This window comes from Drosophila bipectinata, chromosome 3R (assembly GCF_030179905.1).
Source record: "Drosophila bipectinata strain 14024-0381.07 chromosome 3R, DbipHiC1v2, whole genome shotgun sequence".
In the NCBI taxonomy this organism is placed as follows: Eukaryota; Metazoa; Arthropoda; class Insecta; order Diptera; family Drosophilidae; genus Drosophila; species Drosophila bipectinata.
Window position 1 is genome coordinate 11,533,019 of NC_091739.1, and position 23,344 is coordinate 11,556,362.

The window sequence follows — 23,344 nt, forward strand, 5'->3', positions numbered from 1 at the left end:
AGATATTGAAGATAATGATGTTTTGAAAGAAATGTATAAAATTATAAAGATGGACTAAAACAATACATATAGTAGCTCCTTAAGCCCTGATAATTAAAATTCCTTCCGATATTCCACAAAAATTTACTGCACTGTCCTAAATAGTCAAATAAATCACGACTTTCGCAGTTCGGGCCAGACATTCTTGCCATCAAATTGCTGTCAATGACTGGAAAACAGGACTCGTGTCTTTCTTCTTTTTTTTTTCGTTTTGCTACCAGACTTTCTTAGCTTCTGGTTTAGAATTTCAGCTATGGGACATGGAGGAAAATTACCATTTAACCAAAAACATAAACAAGTCGTGCGCTATATGCAATGAATATTCGATTAGCCTAAAAAAAAATCATTCAATCAATTTGGAGAGGTGTAAGTCAGCAAGAAAGAAACAAATTGAATACAAATTCATTTATTAATTGCCAAAGAAACTAAATTGGGAATAAATGTGTGGGATATTGTGGCCATCTTTAAGTTGAAATAAATTTAAAAAAATCCACATCTCATTGAAGGCATTTTAATGTGTGGGAAAACACTAGAGATAAGAGACTAAAGTATGTTCTAACCCTCCTTCTAACCATAACTGATGAGTCATTAAACCCCTTTTTTTCTTAATATGTATAGCTAACTCTTGGATCTTCGGTTGGCTCTTTGAACTGTGGCCGGTCGCGTGTCTGAGGAACGAGTCACCCGTTGCCACATTCGGTTGCACTATTGGGTGACTCAAACACGTCTGGACTATCGGTAGACAGAATGAATATTAACTAGGGACCTTTCCTCTGAGTATGAGTGTTCGATCCCGCATCGAAATGTTTTGGGTCAGGAACTCGACATGCCGGAAGTCAGTCAGTCGGGCACGCGCTGAGTGTGAAGCCTTTGATTTAACCGATTTGGTTTGAAAATCGACAATCTTACCAAATAATTACTGGCAGACGATCCGAATTTTAAACTATTTTATTTCTAATGAAACAAAAACATATTTCTAATGGAAGTTAACTAACTATATTAAAACCTACCACCTCTTAAAATGGAATATCGACTCTGTTCTGTGGCCTTTGCTCCATTTTGTCCAAATTCCATTGAGGCCTTTTTTTCATGCCAATTTTATGCCCAGGGCAATCCCACGCCCATAAAAACAGGCGAGACCCCAGCACGAGTCAAATGTCGTATTTCATTAGACTCATGTTAACGCAGCCGTGTCTGAAGTCCCCAGTATCGCCCAAAGTCGGCCGATTCGAAACCAATATCCCGATGCCAATAGAATTGTAAACACATCAACCCACAAGAAAACTTAAAGGAGAACACAGAATTGAATTACATGAAAATGCTCGATGCGTTTGCGGAAAGGAAATCGTACAAACTGGTCATGAAAAATGCATCACTTGACCGGCCACAGACCATAAACCAAAAAAAAAAAAAACCAAAACGTTAGCCAGACGAAGAGGACGTCGGAGCCGACGACAACCTGGCCAGAACTCGGAGCTTGGCTTATGAACTGCGGCTCCGACTGCGGCTTTAACATTGGCTACGAGACTGATCCTTTTCCTGGCCGAGTGATGAAAATGTACGACTTTTGCTCCAGGCGCTAAGTGAGCTCACAAAAAATATTTCACTTTTTATGGTGAATGCGCTTTGGTTTGGGGTTTACATGACTATAACTTGAAGTTCGTTTAGGATCTAGGGATTCGGATTTTGAATAGCATTTATATATCTCTGTCATATGATTATTATACCTTCAAGAATCTACTTTTTATAAAAATTTTTAAATATCTAAGATCTTAATGTATGATTTTGTACTTAAAAATATTTTGTCCTATACAAATAAAGACATTTTAGAGCAAAGGGTATAATTATAATAATATATTTAAATCTGAAAATCCATAAACACCTAAAAAATTTTATATAAATTAAGGAACTTGATAAAAAATGGAAGTACTTATTATAAAATCATTACCAACATATTATTAACCTGTATACCTTTAAGCCTTTATTAAAACAAATTTAAAGAGTATCTCAAAATCATAAAGATCCTGGACCATCACAATCTTCTTATTTAGTTACAGTTCCACACACACCCAAAGAGAGCGAGAACGAAATACCCAAGCAGGCGCCCCGGGGTGGGTACGGACCTGGCCAAGACAATCCCCAAAAGCCGGGCCAACTGAAACGACGTCGGCGACGCGTCGACGACCAGCCGTCTAGGTGGTGCTAACCTCTTGCAGTTGGTGGTGCGGCTTGCCCCACTCTCTGAAATCAATCGATTCGACATTATTATTAATTTTTCATAACTTCTGCGGCGGCCAGCGCCTGGCGGCCCTCTGTGTGCAATATGGCGCCCCGGAACCCTGGAACCCTGAAAACCAGGAACCCTAACTCCATGGCCATGTGAAACTAATCTATTTGTGCGGCAAAAAGGGCCGCCTAGTCGGACTCCAAGCCGCCGGTTCATCCGCTAGCTTTGAGGGCACTACAAAAAAATATATTGATTAAAAGAAAAAACATATTATAAATATGTACAATTTATTTTTCAAATAGAAGAGGCATTTGTTAATAAAATATCAATAGCTTTAGAAGGAAACATATATTTATTTTATAGTTTTGTAACCCTTTTTTCTTCTCAGTGTATCTTGGAGGCTGGCAAACGGACTACAAAGCGTGTTATCTGCTATCGCTGCGCTTTGATCTTTCACCGCTTCTGCTTTGCATAATAAATTCGCTATCGATGAAAACTAACTTGCAACCCGATGCGCAGGGCCGGGATTTCGGATTTCCCTGGCAATTTGTTTGCCTTTTTTTTGTAGTTGCCTTTTGGCCATCGGCCGTTTAATTCGATTGCCAGTGCGATTTCGGCTTCGCCTTAACCATTTTATTACAATAGCATAATTTTTTACTATGCTTAATGAGTTCTGCTTTGATTAGTTTTTCACATTGTTGTTGTCTGGTCCAGGTACCTCCTTCTCCAGGTTGTCCCCCTCCTCCTAGTTCCCATCCTGTCGATGATTTTTGCTCGTGGCTATATTGTTGTTGGTGTGGTGTCTGGTCCCTTCGACTCGGCTGGATATTGAGCTGGATTTGGCTAGGAGGGGGTTTAATTTTTTCAACTGATTACACTTTCAATACTATTAGCATTACTTATTGAAATGTTTCAATTTGCCAATTGACTTGCATAAGGACAACCTGAAAGAATCTAAAAGACATTCCTTCTATAATTAAATAGCTCCGACAAAACTGTATTGTTTTAATAAGTATTGTTATAGTATTTACATTTAATATAACAAATATTTATTTTTAAAATTATTAATAACCAATTAACAAATCCAAATTTACTCTAATTACTTAAATTTTAATTAAAGTCTTAAAATGTCTTATTTGATTTATTTTAACTTTATTACATTACCTTGGTATACAATTTTTAAAAATCTCCCGCCAAACACTGCTTGAAACCACAAGAAAGCAGTGCGTTTTTGGTGATTGCAGCCCTGAGCATTTAACGCGATTATGAGAACGGCTTACAAAGCTTTTTAAGGCCAGATGCTTTCAAAGGTTTTAGCCCGCGAATGGATGACAATATTCGAATTCCAAACTTTAATATTATTTTTGGTAAATATTATAGATTGTCAATAAATTTTTAAATTAAAAACAAATATTATTATTTAATTGTTTTTAAAGAGTATATTAATATTTTTATGATAAAGACTTAGTTTTAACTTCTATTGATACAAAACATCACATTGTTACATTTTGCTTATAAAAATTATCAAAATTTAACATTCATAGCTTTGTTTTGATGTTTTTTTAATATATATTTGCCATGTAACTTATTTGAGGCTTTATAAGACCTTATATAATATATTACCAGGAAAATTTAACCAGCAATCTGCAAAGATTAACATTTCATGATTAAGTAAATAAAAAATAATAAAATACAAAAAAAATATTATAAGTAAAAGTTTTTTCTTGCTGTAAGGTGTTATGCTGAAAGTGCGTACTTTACTTTGAACTTGCAAAACGCTATCAAATTATCGGTATCAGCGGGCTTTTTTTATATACATACTATATGTGTGTTATTTGCTGGGGGTCCATCGTGTGAGCTCAGTGCCTCCCAACAATAAAAAGGCGCGTGGCTTTTCATACTCTTGCAAAGGGTGTTACGATTTTCCAAACTATGGTGTGACTAATAAATGACTGGTTTTCAATAAACTTAGGCAATACTTTTCTGATTGGCAAATGTTATACCTTCCCGATCAGGGATCTTCGAGTAACATACCCTTAAGTAACAACAAGGGTATGTAGTATTCGGCTCTCCCCGAAATTGTATTTCCTTTCTTGTTTTATATTCTTTTTTTTCTTACCCTATATGCAAAGCAAAGTATACTGCAAATATTTATATGCAAATTAACTTGGCGGGGTATTTTTGGCAAATTTTCACGGGTAGGTACTTTTAAGAGGCCTTGACATTGGGCAAGTGTGGTGGTGGGAAGCAGCACAAGTCAGCTGAAAAAGATATAGATATAATTAAATAGAAACAAATATCATGCACATGCCACGAAAAAACCGGCAAAATTTGGTATATAATGGCCTGAGTACCGCCAAGCGATCGGCGCATGTCACTGTTATTGTTATTCTTACTCACAAAAATATACAGACGTCCGAAGTTGTTGTTTCACGATCCACTGATATGCCTAAAAATAAAACGCCGCTCGGCTGAGTGTGAGTATTGTATCAATTGATAACTGCACGGCCGTAAAGCGACATCTCACCTCCAAAGTTGTTGCGTCGTGTTTTTTTGCCGAGTAATTCCGTTCCCAAGAAATTCCAAAGAAAAAAAGTACGGCGATCTCTTGCACTGAGAAAAATTAAAGACTTTTAAGAGCTTCATAAACGTATTCATTAAAAACAAACATATATGCATATACGATATATTTTTCATTTCCGGTTGCCATTTTTGCACGTCCTTACAAAATAAAAAATGCATAGCATACTTCAAGGAGCTCAGCAAGCAGTGAACTGCAGTGTTCTCTTCAATTCTATTTATATAATTTTTTTTTTTTAAATATACCAAACTAAATAAATAAATTAACAGAAACCCACAGTAACCAAAAATAGAAATAAATATTTTGGACTTTGTCCGACCGAACGACTTATTTATTTTGTGTACTTAGATTAATTAGGGAATTTTATTTTGTTTCTATTTAATCAGATGTATTTGGGCCGTGTGACCGGCGCGTGTTCCTCGGGCTAAATTCGGGCATTAGACTTGATTACGCACTTTAATTTTATGGGCATTTATGTGGGAGGCCCGATGGGGCGGGTTTATAGGGGCGATTGCATTGACGCAAGCCGCTGGCCACGCCCCACAGCTTGATAGCAATTAAATGACACTTGAAGAGCGATTGCCCTGACAGGAAATGAAAGGGTGAGGAAATATGCAAATGATTTGAAGACTGGCCAGACACTTGCGTGTATCTATGGTCTTTATGGCCATGTTTCTTTTGTTTTACGCGCGTACACGTGTCGGCAATTGAAATAGGAAAGCGTCGCCGGCACAGACACCCACGAGCCCATTAAAATCACACATAACGTACATGAACGGGGTTTTCGGGAGAATGGAGAGAGTCAGGGCCAGTATTCTGAGCCAGCGACGACTCATGTGTTATGCTAATTTCTCTTTTATTGTTCTACACTCGCCATTTGCCGCCGTCTTCGTCAGAAGCAGACGATTAAAGCGAAACAGGAAATCAGACGTCGCCCCGTTTACCGTTAGTTCCCCAAGCAGAGGCTGCTTGCAGCTGACATAAGCCAAAGGCCATTGAATTGCCTTTTCCATACGACAGGGGCGCGAGTCTTCTAGGTGTAGTAGTGTATAAATAATTTTAAATATAAATTAAAAATATTAATTTATTTATATAAGTATATTATTTATGATAAATTAAATTAATTTTTCCTATATTTTATTTTTAAAACCCCATAATTTTTATCCAAGTTCCACTGTATTTACATACATACATATATCCACAAAAACACAACTCATTCAAACAGACGCTAGCAGAAGGGGAGGAAGCGAAAGCAATCGGCCGTAACAAAATTTCCGACACGTGCGACAAAATTGCCTGCCCCGAGGGGGGGTGAAGCAGAGGTGGCGGGCAGGAAGGTACCCGAGGCCCCCGATTTAGGCAACCAGAAAGGCCCAAACAGCAACAAACCCAACCCCTATTACTTTTGGATTTTCTATTTTCTTCAACAGCTTTCCCAATTGTTGTCTCAACATTGTTGCTGCAACATTTTTAATAGAGGGCGTTTTTTGCACCAAAAAGCGTGACAGCAGTGGCTGGCTTTTTTATTAAACCCATAAATACTTATTATTTAGATGGAAGCACATGCATAAAAACGCTTAGAGGGAACACAAATTAAAATAGAATTTTATTGATAAGAGCAGCGATAATATTAACGAGATTAATATTCGAACCAAACTTAATTAGTGACTAATCAGCAAAAACGTGGAATACTCAAATATATATTATCTGTACTACAATTAAATTAAGCAGTAGAAGTTCTATGACTTTTTGCTTTTTTTTTTGAAAGTGTCAATATCAAACTAAGTTAATCCTTTAATCAAAATAAATTACTCATACCACCCGTAGGCCAGTTCATAGATTTACAATATTTAAAATATACATTAATGTTTTTTACATTTTTTCTAACTTTAAAGTATATGACATAGAATTATTTAATTACTTTTTTTAATTAAATTAAGTTTTTTTGTAAAAATTAAACCCAATTACAACCATTAGGAAAAATTACGTATACGAAACGTTGAGAAAACTATACCACTTTATTAAGACTTCGTTTTTTGACATAACAATGTGTTGGACAGATAAATATAATATTTTAATAACAACCCGTGTTACGGTTGAAAACATAAACTAACTGAACTAATAATGAAAATTAGTTTATTTTTCGTTATTAAATAATCTATAAATTACTCTTAACGGAGGCAAGAGAGTGCAAAGATACTAGATACTAGATATTTATTATAAAATGTGCTACTAAAATCAATTAAAAATGTCAGAAAAATGAAAATCATTTCTTGCCATATTCCCTTGTGTTGCCAAAACATTTTCGCCACGTTTGCTGGGTGCACGTTGGGGCCAGAGCTCCTATTAAAACGTCGCTCGGTCCACGGGCGCATTCATTCTGCTCTGGGCCGTCGAACAGTTCGCTTCGCATTCGAGCCAAATAAAAAACTGGAAAGAGGCGCGTTCCGTGAGCTTCGAGAGCTTCGTGGATTCACAAACGAGAGTCTACGTACTCGGGCAGCATATCCGTGTTTGTTGTTTGCCAGCGCGTGTGAGTGCCACTGCCATAAGGTGTGCGAGTGTGTCTGTGAGTGTGGCAGTTACTGGTGTTTTTGTTGTTGTACGACAGCCCCACGCGCAACGAAAGCGAAAGTTTTGTTTGGCGCGCGTGTTGCCATTGGCGTCGCGAATGTCTATGAATTTGCACACACCCGTACCTACTCGTACGTACCACCTAGAATAGATTAAAAGCCTGTGAAAACAACAAAAATCGCTTGGCGAGAATATGCTGTTCATTATTTCCAATGAGGGTGCATTAAATTAAAGGAATCGTGTTAGCCAAGCGGAAAGACAAAATCAACACACACACCCCCAAAGAAATACAAGAAGCCCTCCACCCCATCATTCCTGCAACATTTCGGGTAAGTCCCAGAGTGCTGTGTGCGAAAAGGTTGTGCGGCCATAAATCTCCGAGCATTAGCATTAGCATTTGCCAACATTTGTGTGGCACACGTGCCGCGCGGAATAATAATAAAAGAAAAAATTGCACTTGACAGCCGACTTCCGATGCCGAAAGCTCTCGCAACTAGAGATGCTGCTGTTTAGGCTTAGGCCACTCTAACTCCCACCACCCAACGTTTTTTTTACCTCACCTTCTGAAGGACGAATTTAGGTCAGGATCCGTGGGCTCGATGGGTGACGCAGGCCCTGCCCTTTGGCCTTTCACATTGGCTGGTGCAACGCTAAAGTGCATTTCGTCGGGTTACATGGCGTATGCGCAATATTGATTTCTTAAGCTCACAACTACTGGCAAAGGAGTGAGTGGCTTTTAAAGCTCGGCATCAAAAAGTAAACAAAATATGGAAATAAATAAAATGAGTGTGGGAAAACCCCAACCCATAAACGAACCACTTTACTGGAAATATGAAGCAATATACATTTTAAAGAGCTCAGTGCCCTTGGGAGCATCATAAAGAGCATAAAGTTCGAAAAGGTTTCGGGCCTAAACAAATGTCCTTCGTAATGTAGCCCACTCCTTGGGGAATCATAATGTTTATGTATAGTTTAGTTTTCTAATAACTTATTGTTTTCCCAACTAAACAAAACAAAAGTTCAGCATGACTGTGGGTTATCCCACAATTTATTTGTTGGCTCGCCGATTCTTAGAAATAAGATAAAAAGAAGCATACTTCCGCTTGAAGACTCGATTTTTTTTCATCTTAACATAAGCCCTGTTGTCTGAGCGTGTGAAATGCTTCCAAAGTGGGCACCAAATAAACATAAGCCTTTGTTTTTTTCCATACCATCAAAACAAAAATAGAAAAGTCGCGTTTTTTGTGTGGTGGAATAGCTTTTGCAACTGCCTCTTCGTGGAGCTCTAAAAAGAAGCGATGGCTCAGCTAAAGTGAATCAAGCTGTGACTCAAAACTGACAGCTGTTTGTTTATTTATTTATTTATTTATTTACTCGTGAAACCAATGAATTCGTTTGACTTAGACTTTCTGCTTAAACAAACCGTGTTGTATGCTTAAAAGAAAAGAAATCTTTCGATTCAAGATTTGTGCAAATAAGTGGAAATTAATCTGGTTTTAATGGGTATTATTACTTTAATATTTGAAAAGATATTACAAAAATTTGTGGTCTTTTTATTCAAACTGTAGTGTGTTAAGGGCTGTATAATTTTATGAGCCTTATGCCAACAGGAAGTCCAAATACATAGTCTGCGGACACATGCAGGTGCTTATAGAGAGCCCCCACCATATCTATATCTATGATAGGTAACTTTTGCGCGTGTGCCCGAAACCGCCCCATTCATGACACCCCATGACGCCCATAATCGTAGATTTATCATTTTTTGTCGAACGCGCGCGTTCCGCATTACAACAACAAACAGCAACAGAAAAAGCAGCAAAAAAAAAATATGAGCCCCATCCGATATATAAATATAAACACGAGCAAAAAATAAAAAAAAAACGCTGATACGCGGATCGACAGCGACGCCGACTGCGACCGCAATGCCTCTGGCCGCGGCCCCAAAAGCCAAATGGGGAGCAGTGGAGAAACGGGAGCGCGCGCAGCTTGCCGGCGCAACACGTGCGTTGTTAATTCAATAAAAAAAAAATCAGAAAAAAACAACAAGCGACTGTATAAAAAATAAGAGCACACAAACACAAACAGACGTTCTAGGCCAGCCGGAGTGTTGGCAGAGAAGAGAGATAGTAGCATAAAAGTTCATTAACGGCATGTGAGCTTTTCTTTGTGTGAGTGCCCATTGTCTTTGGCCGGCTCTCCCGTGGCTTGTGTTTCAGATTAAGGGGAGAGGGGCTTTTATCTCTCTCCAGCACACTAGCTTGAGGGCAAGCTAGTTATATTATTATATGAAAATATTTATTTACGTATGTGCATGAAATCTTGAAGATTTTATTTATCTATTTCTTTAAACTAGAAATAGCCATTTTGCACTGCAGTGAAAATTTTTGTTTTTGCCCTTGTCGGCTAGCAGTGCTCGTGTCTATGAAATTATCGCCAAGTGGGCTACCGCAGCCGGCGCCGCAGTCAGCAACGAACGCCGCTGGCAACTGCTGCTGTGGCTGCGATTGAATGACAAAGTCTTCTTTGTTTTTGCCTGTGTTTTCTATTTTTTTTTTTTTTTTGTTTTTAATTTATGCAGGCAACTACAAAATTAATTCTCTTTTTCGCATTGGCTTTTGGTCTTGTCGTTTGGCATCTGTCTGTGCTTTCGGTCGCACGTGTGCGACTATTGGCGTTTCTGTGTGTGTGCGTGTGCGGGTGAGGGTGTGTGGGGCCATTATTTTAAACTGTAACATCCGAAATTGCTAACGGCTACTGAGGGCCCATGAATGCCAAATGTGAAACACGAGACGCCACAAATAACAATAAAAAATTGACTAATTTTCTGAAGTCTAATTAATTCGGCTAATGGCTTATTAAGGGGATCAGGCACTGGAATCCCATTGAGATTTATGCAAATCTTCCACAGCATAAATTTTGAGCCATTTCCGGAGGAAGATTAATCCATTTTAGTGACGTTTATTGTTTCGATAAGATTCTGAGGAAGTTGAAAATATTTTCAAGTTATCGCACCCTCGGGAGAGTTGCCCACATGACGTATGCGTAATATATCATTTGGAATTCCCAGAATGTCGGAGCTCTGGGTGACGGACTACACATGTATAGTTTTTTTATTGTTTGCTTATTAAAATGGCATTCAATTGGTTTCCTGTCTGGGCAAAAGTTCAACAAGGCTGTATAATAAATTAGATTCCACGCGATTTATAATTTGCAACATGAAAATAAGCGTAAAAACTTTATGAGGAATAAAAAGCAAAGAAAAATTGACTTTCCAAGTGAATTTCCAGAATTAATAATTTATGCAAATTTGAAAAGTTTAAAAGAAAAATGTCCTGTCATGTTGGCAATCAATATTGTACTTGGCCAGCCACTTCTGAAGGGTGCCTCTCGAACTGCCCAAGAGCAGCTGTTTGCACTTGGGTTGGCAACAAATACTCGGACATCTGCTACGGCACTACCACCCCATAAACTACTATATTTATACCATATCTACTATATATGGTATATGGCTTGTGAGTAGAGCTAATTGCTGACCCAATAACGATAGACACACGACGCCTTAATAAATGTAACTGTAAATGAGTGCACGCGCGGCTGATATTTGCCAAAGTGTTGGTTTGTTTGAGAAAATGCTCGCTTTGACGGAAGCAAAGTAAACCGACCTGCCCCATCCCGACTATTTCGACATTTCTCCTTCATAAATGAGCCGCACGTGTGGCCAAAACAAGCAATAATCGCTCAATTGTTGTTGCCATCTATTGTCTCCCCGTCTCCCGTTTCGCTATGTATTTTTTTGCTCATTTTATGACCACATTAGCGAATTATATTTCACTGCCATTCAAAGCGTAGAGACACAGACTAGGCAAACATAAATTAAACAAAGGCTGGGCATTGTGACTAGACCGGGGCAAGGGAACTAGCCAACACGCGCCGTTTCTGGTTTTACTCTTCAGCTGCCTTCTAATACTTCGTAGATATGTACATATGTACATATGTACAAAAATATATATACTTTGGTTTTGTTTTTGGGGATGCCCCCTCGGAGGCTACTGTCAGTGAACTGTTTTGGCCATTCGCCGTCTCTTTTGTAACTAATCCGGTGGAGAGCTTCAAGTCATGTGAGCCGGCAGCCGGCCGCCGGCTGCTTTCAAAGAGACGATCTCTGACACCGTCATACTGACTCACATCTTGGCCGAGAAACCTTAAGTCTAACTTATGACTACACGAGCGAATTATTATCTTGGTTTAAAAAACATAATCGCTTGCTCGTGTGACTCCTGAAAGTCGCACCTTTATAAGGTTTGTTCGTGAGAATTGTTTGATCTTTTGTTATTTAACTTTTCGTGTCACAGATAATAATTAGCTTGACCTAGTTTGTAATTTTTATTTTTTAATGTCCGTTAAGAATTAATTAATAAAATAAATGGCTTACCTTTATTGTCTTTTTTCTTAGGTCAGTTTAGTTTCGAAAAAAAAATACTTCAATACCCCAATCAAGAAGTCAATATTTAATTCTGAACCTATTGACATGCAACAAATATCAAGCATACGCTTTCATATATATCGAGTATACGCACTGTTGCCCTGGAAAAGCAAACACACGTGCTGAAGAAATCAATTAATTAATATTAAAGACAGGCCATAACATTTTTATGATGTGCCAATGAAACGAGCCTAGCGAAAAACGAATTATTGTCGACAAAATGTCAAAACACCCAAAAACACTTCCAAATCTTAATTTATGTTTTCAAATCATAAAATTCGGTAAGAACAGGCTTTTATTCTTCTACCCACGATCCAATTAGCCAATACAATGTTAGTAAAAAAAAGTTGAATAATAAAATCAAACCCAAAACGCACTCTTATGTCTTCAAAATGCAAATACCTATGGAGATCTATCAATTAGTGACGCACGACCTGTATCAATCACATTCGTGTTTTATGCTTGTGCGAGATCTGGTTTCGCTTTTTCGACCCAACAATGTTTTATTATGGCTTTAGGCATTGAGACGTTTAGCTAATTAGGCTGTTGATTAATGTATGGGGATATATCATTTATGTCTTAGTAGCGGAACAAAAAACCAAAGAATTGGCTTTTATTTCCCACTCTTTTGCCATAAAAAACATAGACTTAAAAATGGACAGGGACTTACTTACAGTTGCAAAGATTTTAAGTCAAATAGGTAAACAATCTACTGATGGATGCTACTCAAAATAAATGCGAGAAGATTACCTGAAGATTGGGGTTGGATTGTTTGTTGTCTTAAACAGAAATCTCTGTTCGATTGCAAATGGAAGCCAGACGACCGCCGATGCTTGAGTCTTTTTGTCTCTAAGAGCCCATCAATGTTGTTTTTTTGTGGGGTTCCGGGTTGTTGTTTTATTTGAGCCATGTCTTGACTGTTATTGGTTTCCTCTTATCGAGAAGTCATAATTTGGTACACGTGTGTCTCATTTAATGCTTTTTTTTTTTGGCATTTATTTGCTTTTCTCGTCTGCCATCATAAATTTTTATCGCCTGTCGTCGTGTTCTATTGGGTAACCGAAAATTTCATCATCAAATAGCTGCCTGATCTGATCTATTGAGCTTGCTAATCTTTGGACCCCGTCTAGACCGCTCTTAGCGCTGGAAATGTGGTTCCTGGCCTTTGCGCCTCCCCCAATCTCCCGATCCGGAGGCAATCCCCACTTTGGGCACGTTTTTTCAACTTAACCGTATCTAAAAACAATTATGACGCATTCAGATTGCCTTGTGGGTTGTAGTTGTTGGCTTTTAGTTGATAGTTTTTTTTTTTTTTTTGACCCTGTTGCCGTCTGGACGTTTTGGCGCATGTGCCGCGATAAGAATGAAAAAATTAGCACTTTCCCGTTGTGGTGGAAATAATAACTTTGCTAAGGGGCAGCTCCAACAAAGTCAAAATAAGTAATGGAATTAGGTTGAATGATAACTTAATAAACTAATAATACTCTTCAAAAAATATAAACCTACATACACATATAATTTTTAAATGTATTGTAATTATACTCTTACTTTCCCACAATAGTTCTTATACCCTTTCTGGAAACTTAGAGTATAATCTGAAAAGAATAAACAAATCTTAGGAAAACATGCCCCCATGTACATATGTAAACAAAAAAGTAAGAAACAGTCATAAAATACACATGCAGCGGAAAGTTTTATATAGATGGGATTTCATTTCGCTGGCGGCGTCTTTAAAATGAGCGGCGCGTGTAAGTCTATTAGATAAGGTCAAAAATGAAAGGAATGCCCATGACAGATTACATCGTGACTATAATTAGAAAGCAAAAGGAATTTCCAGGCAAACCCTCTAAGAAAAATATCAAGTATACGCCCTGGAGGGCAAAGAAATAGTTTACCTTTTCAGCTGTTGCTAGATAAATGTAGTACTCATTTTAGTAATGAATATTTTAAGTACCCAGCCGTACAGTAGGTGGAGGCGAGCATTTAGAGAAACGATACCCCAGTGCAATTTAAAACGCTTTTCGTGCCGAAACCAACATAGGCCAGACGAGACGAAACGAGACGAGAGGGAACGGGTTGGGACGAGACGGCTTCACCTGACCACACACTCATTTACATATTTGTACCCGCATGTCTGAGGAGACGTCTAACGGAGTACTGACAGTCATATGTTGGCATATGGGAGGCCACTATATTGTACTGCCCGGCAGGGTTTTACATTACACATGACAAATAATTCTTAAAATGGCAACGCCTTTTGCAAGCAAACAGTAGAGGCTACAAAAATAATATTTTTAAAAAAAGAACTAAAGAATATTTAAAAGTTACCTACAATATTTTTACACATTTTTTTAATATGGTACTTTATATACTTCTTTTCTTAGTACTTTCGCCGGAGGTTTAAGCTTTCAAAAAATGCTTTAAAAAAAGATAAACTTTAATAAAAGGATGGCATTTGAAAAAAAAAATTTTAAAAAGAGAATTAAGGAATTTTATGAGTAACAAAGATATATTTTTATTCATTTCTGATGTAATATCTTATATAATATTTTTTATAATGGATACTTATATACTTAAATTATACTTAAAATAGTAGTATAGGAATAATGCTTTCTTCTGCAGTTTAATGATTTAAAAAAAACATATTTTTGAGGACCTTTAGGATTCAAAACAGTAACATTCTTTTATGTTTGAAATTGATGTTTAATTGATTGATATTTATAAATATTCAACTTTTTAACTACAAAATTTATTTGCCATTAATGCTTTTCCCGCAGCTGTATGCTTTAAAAAAAAGCAATAAGGAACGAGTTCCCTGAACTCTTATTTCTTGACAATATTTTGTTGACTCTTGTCTTTATGATGTTGCCGCCGGTCACAATTGTCTGGCACAATGATGCCCCAGCAATTTGCAAAAACAAAACCCAAAGAAAAAAAAAAACAGAAGCCACATAATATGACAAAGAAAAAGAGAAAATCAAATTTCCCTTCCGTTCTCTGATGGCGTGTGAAAGTCATTGCCATAAGCAGATTCCTTTGTTTCTCCTTAGTTTTTGGGTTTCATGCTTATTTTTGTGCTTTTTTCCTGCTTTGACAGCTGACAACAGTGCGTGTGTTTTTTGTGGCGTGTCATGTTCAACAATTATTGGCTAATTTGTAGGCACGCAGCGGGAAATCTCATCAAAGTTGCTTGATTGACTTGACCTCCAAGCAGTCCTAAGCGGGGGGGAACCGATCAACAGGTGTCTCTGCTCAATAAAAACGTGTCGCAAATTGTTCCCCAAATAGATAAACTCTCAACCTTAAATCGACACAATGCTTTACAGGAACTTTCTCTAGGAAGACCAACACAATGCTTCCTTATAGGCAGGCAGGCCTACTTAAAGGGCCGCACGCGCCGCATAAAATTTGCCACTGGGGCAATTCGTTGAGGCTTAGTATTTGTTACGCACATTTCGGTCTTTTGTTACAGACATTTCCCTGCCATCGCTTAAGGGACGACTTGGCCAGATAACTACACTGAAAGAAAAATAGTTGTAATGTGAAATGAATTTTGAATCATCTAAAAAAATGAGTAAGCTGAAGACTATATATTCTTTTGTTCCTTGATTTAAAATATATGTAGAAACTACATGGTATTTATTTTCTCTCTGTGGTCCCAGCACTCTCCTTGACTCGGATCAGCCTTAGAGGCTTTAACTATCCGATGACGGCTAAAGCATAAATAATGAAATGTAATTTCAGCTCATATTGCCGCATTGACATCGACCTGAAAGGACGCCGAGCCTCTGGGAGGGTAAGGTCAGGGAGTTTCGAAATCTTCTTAACCGCCCACAAGTATTTTAACTGCTCAGGGTAGTGGGTGCGAGGTGTGAGCTGTGAGGGTTACCTACCAAGGTATGGGGGGGAAAGACAGGTCGGTAAAATGCCGTCAAGGGCCGCAAACATTTCATCATCATCGTCGCGAACGCTTTTACCAAATGTAATTACACTCAAGAGGTACACGTGCCGTCAACAGCCTCGGCCTCGGCTGATTTTCGGGCGTTTTTCAATTTGAATTTGACTGCCGCCAGGCGGGGCTCATCTCCTGACAGGCACCAGCCAACACAGCCGCCACTTGAGCAATTTTGTTAGCCCGCCAAAATGCTTACCCATCAATATTCCATCCCATCCCAGTCCCCGAGACCCCCAACGAAAAAATTCACTTTAAGTTTGTTTACCTTTCGTCTGATGGTCGTTAGCCAGGATTTGCAACGACACGCTAAATGAGCCCGAATCGAGGAGAGTTGAGCGGATGCGTCATATTAAATTCTGTTTTCGGAGCCAAGACCCACGCTTAGTGTTTTTTCGACAAAATGTCAACTCCCAGATTGGCCGCGGGAACTTTGGACTTTCAGAGGCCAGCGAGACATTGATTGCCTGCCCGGAGTGGAGTGATTAATGTAGTTATAATGGCAAACTGGATTAGTTGGGTCGATCTTGGGGAAAGTGGTTATGCGGTGGCATAACGGAGATTTCTCAAACTTTAATGAGTTCTTAAGACTTGAATTAAACAAACAAACCTTAAAGCCAATTAGGCCACTTACTTGTGAATTTTTGGACTCTTAACTATACTACATAAATATAAATAAACCATTATCAGTATGATTCGAAAACAGGGAGACTTTGTGGTTTCATTGTGGATTTAAATAGAGACTTTGAACAATACTTGTTCAAATTTCCGAGAATACACAATGCGATACCATGGAGCTTCCGTTCTGCGGTTTTATAAAATCATTGAAGTACACAGAATTTACGAATCCGTCATATCCTGCCCTTGATTAATTCCCAAGAAAAGATTTTTTTTTATTTTGTTGTTCTTAAGGTATATCTGCAGAAGCCCGAGAACAGAAAGAAAGTTAAACGAACTCGTCTGCGATTGTTTCTTTAATTTGTTTTGAAATTTTATTCGATTTTGTTTATTGTCCGGCGCGTGCAACTCGGTGGGTTATTTAATGCCCAAACCGTTGAATCGATTAATCAATTTGGCGGCTAATTAATTCAGTGTTTTTATTTACATTTGCATTGCAGTGTTTGCCCACACGCTGCCAGAGGAGAACAACACTAATAATATGGCACCCACCATATGCTCGCATAAGAAACAGATGCGGGACTCGAGGCGACATCATGGCGTGGCCACAGCCGCCATTTCATCCGCCACCGCAGCCATCACAGCCGCCACCACATCCTCGTCAACCTCGACATCATCCTCATCCTATTCTGCATCGGTGGATGCCGCAGGAGCAACACGTAACAGTTCGGTACTCAGTTATGGTGAGTTGTTTTACAACTTTAAGGTTATGGGGCGAGTCCTTTTAATGGTTCAGATGCATTATCTAGTTATATTAAACTTAAGACCTTGATAAATATCTTAGAGAGAAGATCTTGAGAATATTTTACGACAAAACAATAATCAAGATCACTTAAAACACTCTCCCAGTGTATTTTGATCGCCAACTGTCAACTGTGGGCGCTCGAGGCGTATACGTAACATTGCCATTTATATATTTTTACAAAACTTGCATTGTCTGTATGAGAATCCCCCGCTGACTGACTTGCTGCTGCTGTTCCTCCGACCAGTTTCTTGGCTCACGTTACTCGGTCATGATTAATTAATTTATGTAAACTCAACCCACCCACTGGCGCCCATCGGATCTGAGATGCAAGCTCTTAGTGTGTGTTCTCGTTTGGCCATTTCCTCATTGAAAAACTATACACATGCACGTGCCCCGAGGGCTGGGCTAAGCGTTGAATGCTTCACGTGTTGCCCTCCATGTTTTATGGCAAGTGCTGTTGTTGCTGCCACGACCCGTTCGTTGCAGGTTGTTCTGGCACGCGAGCTCAGGGTTATGCCACAACAATTTGCGTCAGCAATCGAGACTCCCAGATGCTTCTTCCGTCTGTGTGGCCATTGTTGGGTAAGACAGCATCGAAACGGAAATCTGCAGAAGGTTAGATAAACTTTATATAAACATTGTACGGCTGCATTAGTATTTTTAAAGATGAAATTCTTACCAATTCTCAGAGACCCTCTTACCACGAATATCAAGCCCAATTATGCTCAATGAATACTCATTAGCCAAGTGAAAATGTTGAGACGTTTACCTAGATTTTTTCCAAGAAATTGTTTCGCAAAACAAAGGGGGTAATGGGTGGGGCAGGCACATACATATATGGGGTAGGGTATGTGTCATAACCTCCACACCGTTTGTATTTCTGCTGCTGTGTGCCACTTTTGCTGGCTCTTTATTTACATGTTTTGCACATTTGCTCCGCTTGCTTTTAGCCAACTTTGCTCATTTTGTTGTTACTGGTGCTGTTGCCGTTGCTGTTGCTGTTGCTGACTTTATTGGAGCCATATTGAATGTGAATTCATTGAAAGCCTTGCTGTTGTTGTTGGCATTGTTGCTTTTTATTTGTGCTCGTTGTAGCCTGCTAATTTCCAGCCACACATAAAAATAAACATCAAGCGAAATTTACACACACAAGCTGATGAAATAAAAAATGGGTGTGGCGGTGCCACGTGCAGGCCTCCCGACATCTTGGCCCTGCCCTTCTACCTTACTTTCCTCCCTTGGGGGGCGGCTGTCGAAATAGGCGTGGCGTGGCCCCGTGGGGCTGCCATTGCCCCTGACAATGCCCTCGTTCGGCGCCTTGAATTTAGGTATTTAAAATTATATTTTCAAGCATAACCGCCGAGCTGATTCACCGAGAACGGAACAAGGCACGTGCAATCGCCTCTTACTCACTTACTCACCCACTTGCTCGATGATGACGAGGCAGGCCGTCAAATGAACCCAAAAATCCTACTCGAAATTGGGAAATTTATAGGAAGGAGGTGCGACTTTTTAAAGGTAAAGTCTTAAAGTATTGTGGAACGGTTTTATACTGTTGTCTATATCTTTGGTAAGAACTGATCAACTTTTTAAATATTAGAATGTCATACATCATAAATCCAAAACCAAAGTAGGTATACTAAACATTTCCCTTGTTCCGAAATCAAACAAATTCCACAGTATCTGAAAATATAGAAAATACACAGAGTTTAATAGTTTTACAAGGAGGAATAGTACCTCAAAATGATGCAACCACATAAGGTTCCCCACGATTTGGAAACTGTCCACAGCGTCCATTCTTTGCCAGAATGCGCCAAGCTGCCTCTGGACCGCATCGATATCATAAGTCGCACTATTAAGGGTCCCCCCTTGGAGATCTTCGACTATGACGAGCCCGTCAGCTTCTCCACATTGGGGGAGGAGGAGGAACTGGGCCTGAGTTACCTTGATTCGGATACCGCATCAGACGATAAGACTCAAGGCCTTCTGATGGTTCACGATATTGACTGTCTGATCCGCCAGATAGAACACATGCAGTTGGCCATCAAAAAACGGCAGATGGAGGCGAGCACTGGCGGAACTGAGAGCGAGGAGGCTAAGTCGGAGAATGAGCCCGAGGAGATCCTCAACAAATTGCAGCGCAAGTGCAGGAAGATGGAGGAGAAACGACAGGATATGGAAAGTACCCCTGTCCAATCCAAGGAGTCAAAGGTCAAGCAGCTGAGCTGTGATGAGCAAATAGAAGCACGCAATTTGCGGCACGCCCACCACCGTCTCCAGTGTGAAATAGACGAGATTATATGCCAGTACCGGAAACTTCGCGAAGTCCTCACCCAGATGCGTGGACATCTCTGCACCATGGAGCACACTTTGCGGAAGCTGACCAACAAATCCGACGAGCTCCTGGAGTGGACTACGCAAGTATCCGCGGAGCTGCATGTGTGCAAGGAGCGGTACACCCACCTCCTCAGTGCCAAGATCTCGAAGCGGGAATCTGACGCCACGGGCCACAGGCACGCCATTCGCTTCGCGAAACGCAATGACGCCTATTTGAGCAAAAATCGGATGAAGCGCGAACTGACGGAATTTAAGGAGGAAGTCAACGAGTTGGTGGGCTTTATGGGTGACCTGCACAAGGAGCTGGAGCGGAATCTGTCCATGTTTGGCCACAAACGAAAGATATCCGTCCATGACAACTCTACCCACTTCCTTATGACCATAGCCGTGGCCGCAGGACTGGCAGAAATGATAAATATTTCAACGGGTCGTCATGATGAGTCTGATTCTAATATAATATGAAGTATTCTGTGTTGTGTTGTACTAGAAACCGAAATTTGAATATTTAATCTACTTCTTAGGGGAATTCCGTATCGGGCTTCGTCATAACAGTGGGAAGTGACGTCGTCGCCGTCATGTTCCACTTTTCCTTTTCTCGCCCTTAGATGAGGGAGGAGGCTAAGTGATTCCTCCCAGACCCACTCTCACGTTTCGCTGCACTTGGCCGATTGTGCAGTAAATTCTATATTTGCCAATCACAAACACACGGCGTACACTGGTCGGGTGCATCGGGTTGATTTCATTTTCCGGAGTCCGGACTGCCGACCGAGTGCTGGGCCATGTGCTCTGTTAACTGAGAGCTAGTACGTCACGACCCTGACCACAGACATGGCCGAGAAAGCGACGACTGTGAAAATTATTTGTAAATGAAACATATAGAGATTTAAGAAATATTTATTAGAAGCTTATACAAACCGAACAATCAAATATTTAATAAAGATTATAGATAAGGTCAAATTATTTTAAAATATTTTAAATAAATATATATTTTTTTAGGTGTACTGGGGACGGGGGGACTCATTGTCATGACTATCAACAGCTGATGGTTGCAAATGAGCGTTACAAAACCTTTGCGACTGCGAATTGATGCGAAACGCGTCGTCAACGCCGGAACAATTGGCCCCGGTGCTGGTCACGTTTTTGGCCCACACGCGATTCCCACATACAAAATAAAAATAATAAAATAAGCAAAAAAATAAGCTCACTCGCCACGGCAGAAATCAACATGGTCATAGATTGGGAGAGCGGTTGACAACCCAACTGATTGGCTTTCAAAAATACAAAACAGAATTAAAATGCTGACACACAACTTTTACTTTACAACCTCAACCAAAATACAACCTCAATTACTTTATATATAGATTTTTTAAACAAATTATTAATTAACCTTTATTTCTTATCTTGCAGTTGCCAAGGGATCGGTCATCTCCCCGAATCGTCGCCGCCACCCGAGACTGCAACGAAGATATTCCCACTTACCCAGCAGCAAGGTGACCTCCTCGACGGACACCAGCAGTGGAGTGGAAACTGAGGCCGAGTCTGTAGAGCAGATACAGCTCGAGGACGATCGCTACCAGGATGAGCGAAGCCAGTACCTGCAACAGCAGCAGCAACATTCCAGCACCGACAACAACATCAAGACAGTATTACAGCCAACAACGGCCAAAAACGGCAATAACCGGAACAGCAATCATAAGCGATCCTATGAGGATGAACCTGTGTCAGCGGAGGCGGTGGCCAGTGACAGCGACAGTGATAGCGGCTTTGAGTTTGGCGACCAGGATATGGGCAAAAAACAGTGCCACATCCAGCACAACACCGACGGACTGCTCTCGATTGCCATCAAGACTATTAACTTGGTGCAACGCAACAAGCTGCTGCAGAAGCGACTGGCCCAGCTGCAGCTGGAGACCTCGGAGTTTATAGCCTCGGTGATGGCCAATCCAGAGAACAGACAATTTCGCGAGCAGATCGCCCCCAAGACCGAGTCCAAGGTGAGCAACATGCTGTTGCGCCACTAGGTTCTGTTTTGATTCAAAGAAAAACTAAAAAAAGCCCCATTTTCTGGACGATGGAAAGTTTTATGATTTAGATAACCCACTAGGGGAGGCAATCAATCGAAAAGTAACATTCAATTTATATTTATTATATTTTATTTATTAAAACTTATGCAGTCCAAACTATGGAAGGGAAAATACTGGGCAACATGTTGCTGCAACATTGCGGACAAGCCCAGCATGTTGCCTACTTCTAGGGTGTTTTTTTGTTTAATTTAAATTAAAAGTAATAGATTTTTGCTGAATTTATTGTATTTCCAAATTGACTTAACAATCAAAAAACAACAAACTTTGAAATGTACTTTCTACACGTCCAGAAGGTAGATTTATTGAGGGGCTAAGTTTTGAGAAATTCGTACTGATTAACTTTATAAATACATCAAAGCTTAACAATTTAAATATACAACATAAAAAAGCTACGCTAACATTTACACACAAAAAAATAATTTATAAAAATCCCAAAAAAGTCCAAAAGTGTATCTTTATCTCTAGTAGTTAAGTCATTTTTTATGTTTAACAGTTTATACGGTCAAGAATTAATTTATAATAAATTAAACAACCACATAAATAGGAATATTAATATATTTAGAACAAACCAGGCATAATCAATGAAACCCCACGACGCTTTTCGCTTATACAACAAATAGATCTAGTAAGATTTGATTGACATTCAAAGCAATTTTTTGAATACAAAAACCCATTATACGTAATTGACACTGATCGGTATTAATGATTTCCGATTAATTTCAAGAAATTATCCAACAGAATGAAAACTATCAAAATGCTTTAAAACAAAATCAGAAAAGTTAAGAAGGCAAAACCAAATTAATAGCTACCGAGAAGCAAATCTTTCCAATTCTAAAAGTTTTATTCAAACTAAGATATCTGACATTTTCCACATTGTTTAAAGGAAAAACTAAGAATCATAAAACTCGCAAAAAATGATTTCATGAATAAAATTAGTGAAAATATAATTATAGAATCTGCTTTTTTTAATGGGCTGTTGTTGAAGAAATTAATAGGTCAAGTTGGCCCTACTAAAAGGTAAGATTTGTAATACATAACTACTAAAATTTAATTTTATTAGTTATCCATATGATTTAATTCAATAACTGATCCATAATTCGTGTTGTTTTCTTGCAACATTGATTCATTAGTCGTTGTTTTATTGGGTATATTATGTACTCGAGTCACGTCCTCATCTGTTTGAGAGGCACGTGATTTATGAGCCACCAGTCAGTCATATACTCATTGTACTTGACACTGAAGAGGTTTTATTACCCATCCGGCCGAGATCCCACAGACATAACCAGAAACTGTGATGGCCTGAACTTGATTTGTGCTACAATTGAGCCCGTGATTTGTATTTTTTTGTATTTGATTTTTTATGTCAATAATAATAATAAATTGTATTAATATGGCCATAGCTCTGCCAATTCGTAACCGATCTGGAAACAAAGTACCATTTTGTAATCAGCGAACCCTGAAGGGACTTTCCTCATTCAAAACATTGCTTAAATACCGTTTTTATTTTTTGTAGAATTTTTTTCATGGATACCCCTGTAAAATTGTGGGTTTTTCCAATTTCCCCAATTTTGGTCCATCCGATGGACATAGCTCTGCCAATTTGTATCCGATCTGGAAACAAAGTACCATTTTGTAATCAGCGAA

The 23,344-nt window shown here is 39.2% G+C and overlaps 2 protein-coding genes across 2 annotated transcripts; both read left to right on the forward strand.

Moving 5' to 3' along the window:
* Nucleotides 1-7,238: 7,238 nt before the first annotated feature.
* Cipc (Clock interacting protein circadian) lies at nt 7,239-22,647 on the forward strand. Its single transcript, XM_043212186.2, has 3 exons — nt 7,239-7,750; nt 16,975-17,217; nt 21,024-22,647. Exons 2-3 carry the CDS (start codon nt 17,016-17,018, stop codon nt 21,635-21,637), a joined length of 816 nt encoding a protein of 271 aa, XP_043068121.1. The 5' UTR covers nt 7,239-7,750; nt 16,975-17,015; the 3' UTR covers nt 21,638-22,647.
* LOC108129987 (uncharacterized) lies at nt 18,888-20,492 on the forward strand. Its single transcript, XM_017248317.3, has 2 exons — nt 18,888-20,079; nt 20,138-20,492. The coding sequence occupies exon 1, from the start codon at nt 19,023-19,025 to the stop codon at nt 20,076-20,078; it is 1,056 nt and encodes a 351-aa protein (XP_017103806.2). The 5' UTR covers nt 18,888-19,022; the 3' UTR covers nt 20,079; nt 20,138-20,492.
* Nucleotides 22,648-23,344: the final 697 nt, after the last annotated feature.

Coding starts and splice junctions, on each gene's coding strand:
- LOC108129987 (XM_017248317.3), top strand. CDS start 19,023: ATGATGCAACCACATAAGGTTCCCCACGATTTGGAAACTGTCCACAGC.
- Cipc (XM_043212186.2), top strand. CDS start 17,016: ATGGCACCCACCATATGCTCGCATAAGAAACAGATGCGGGACTCGAGG. Junction 17,218..21,023: donor CAGTTCGGTACTCAGTTATG/GTGAGTTGTTTT, acceptor CTTATCTTGCAG/TTGCCAAGGGATCGGTCATC.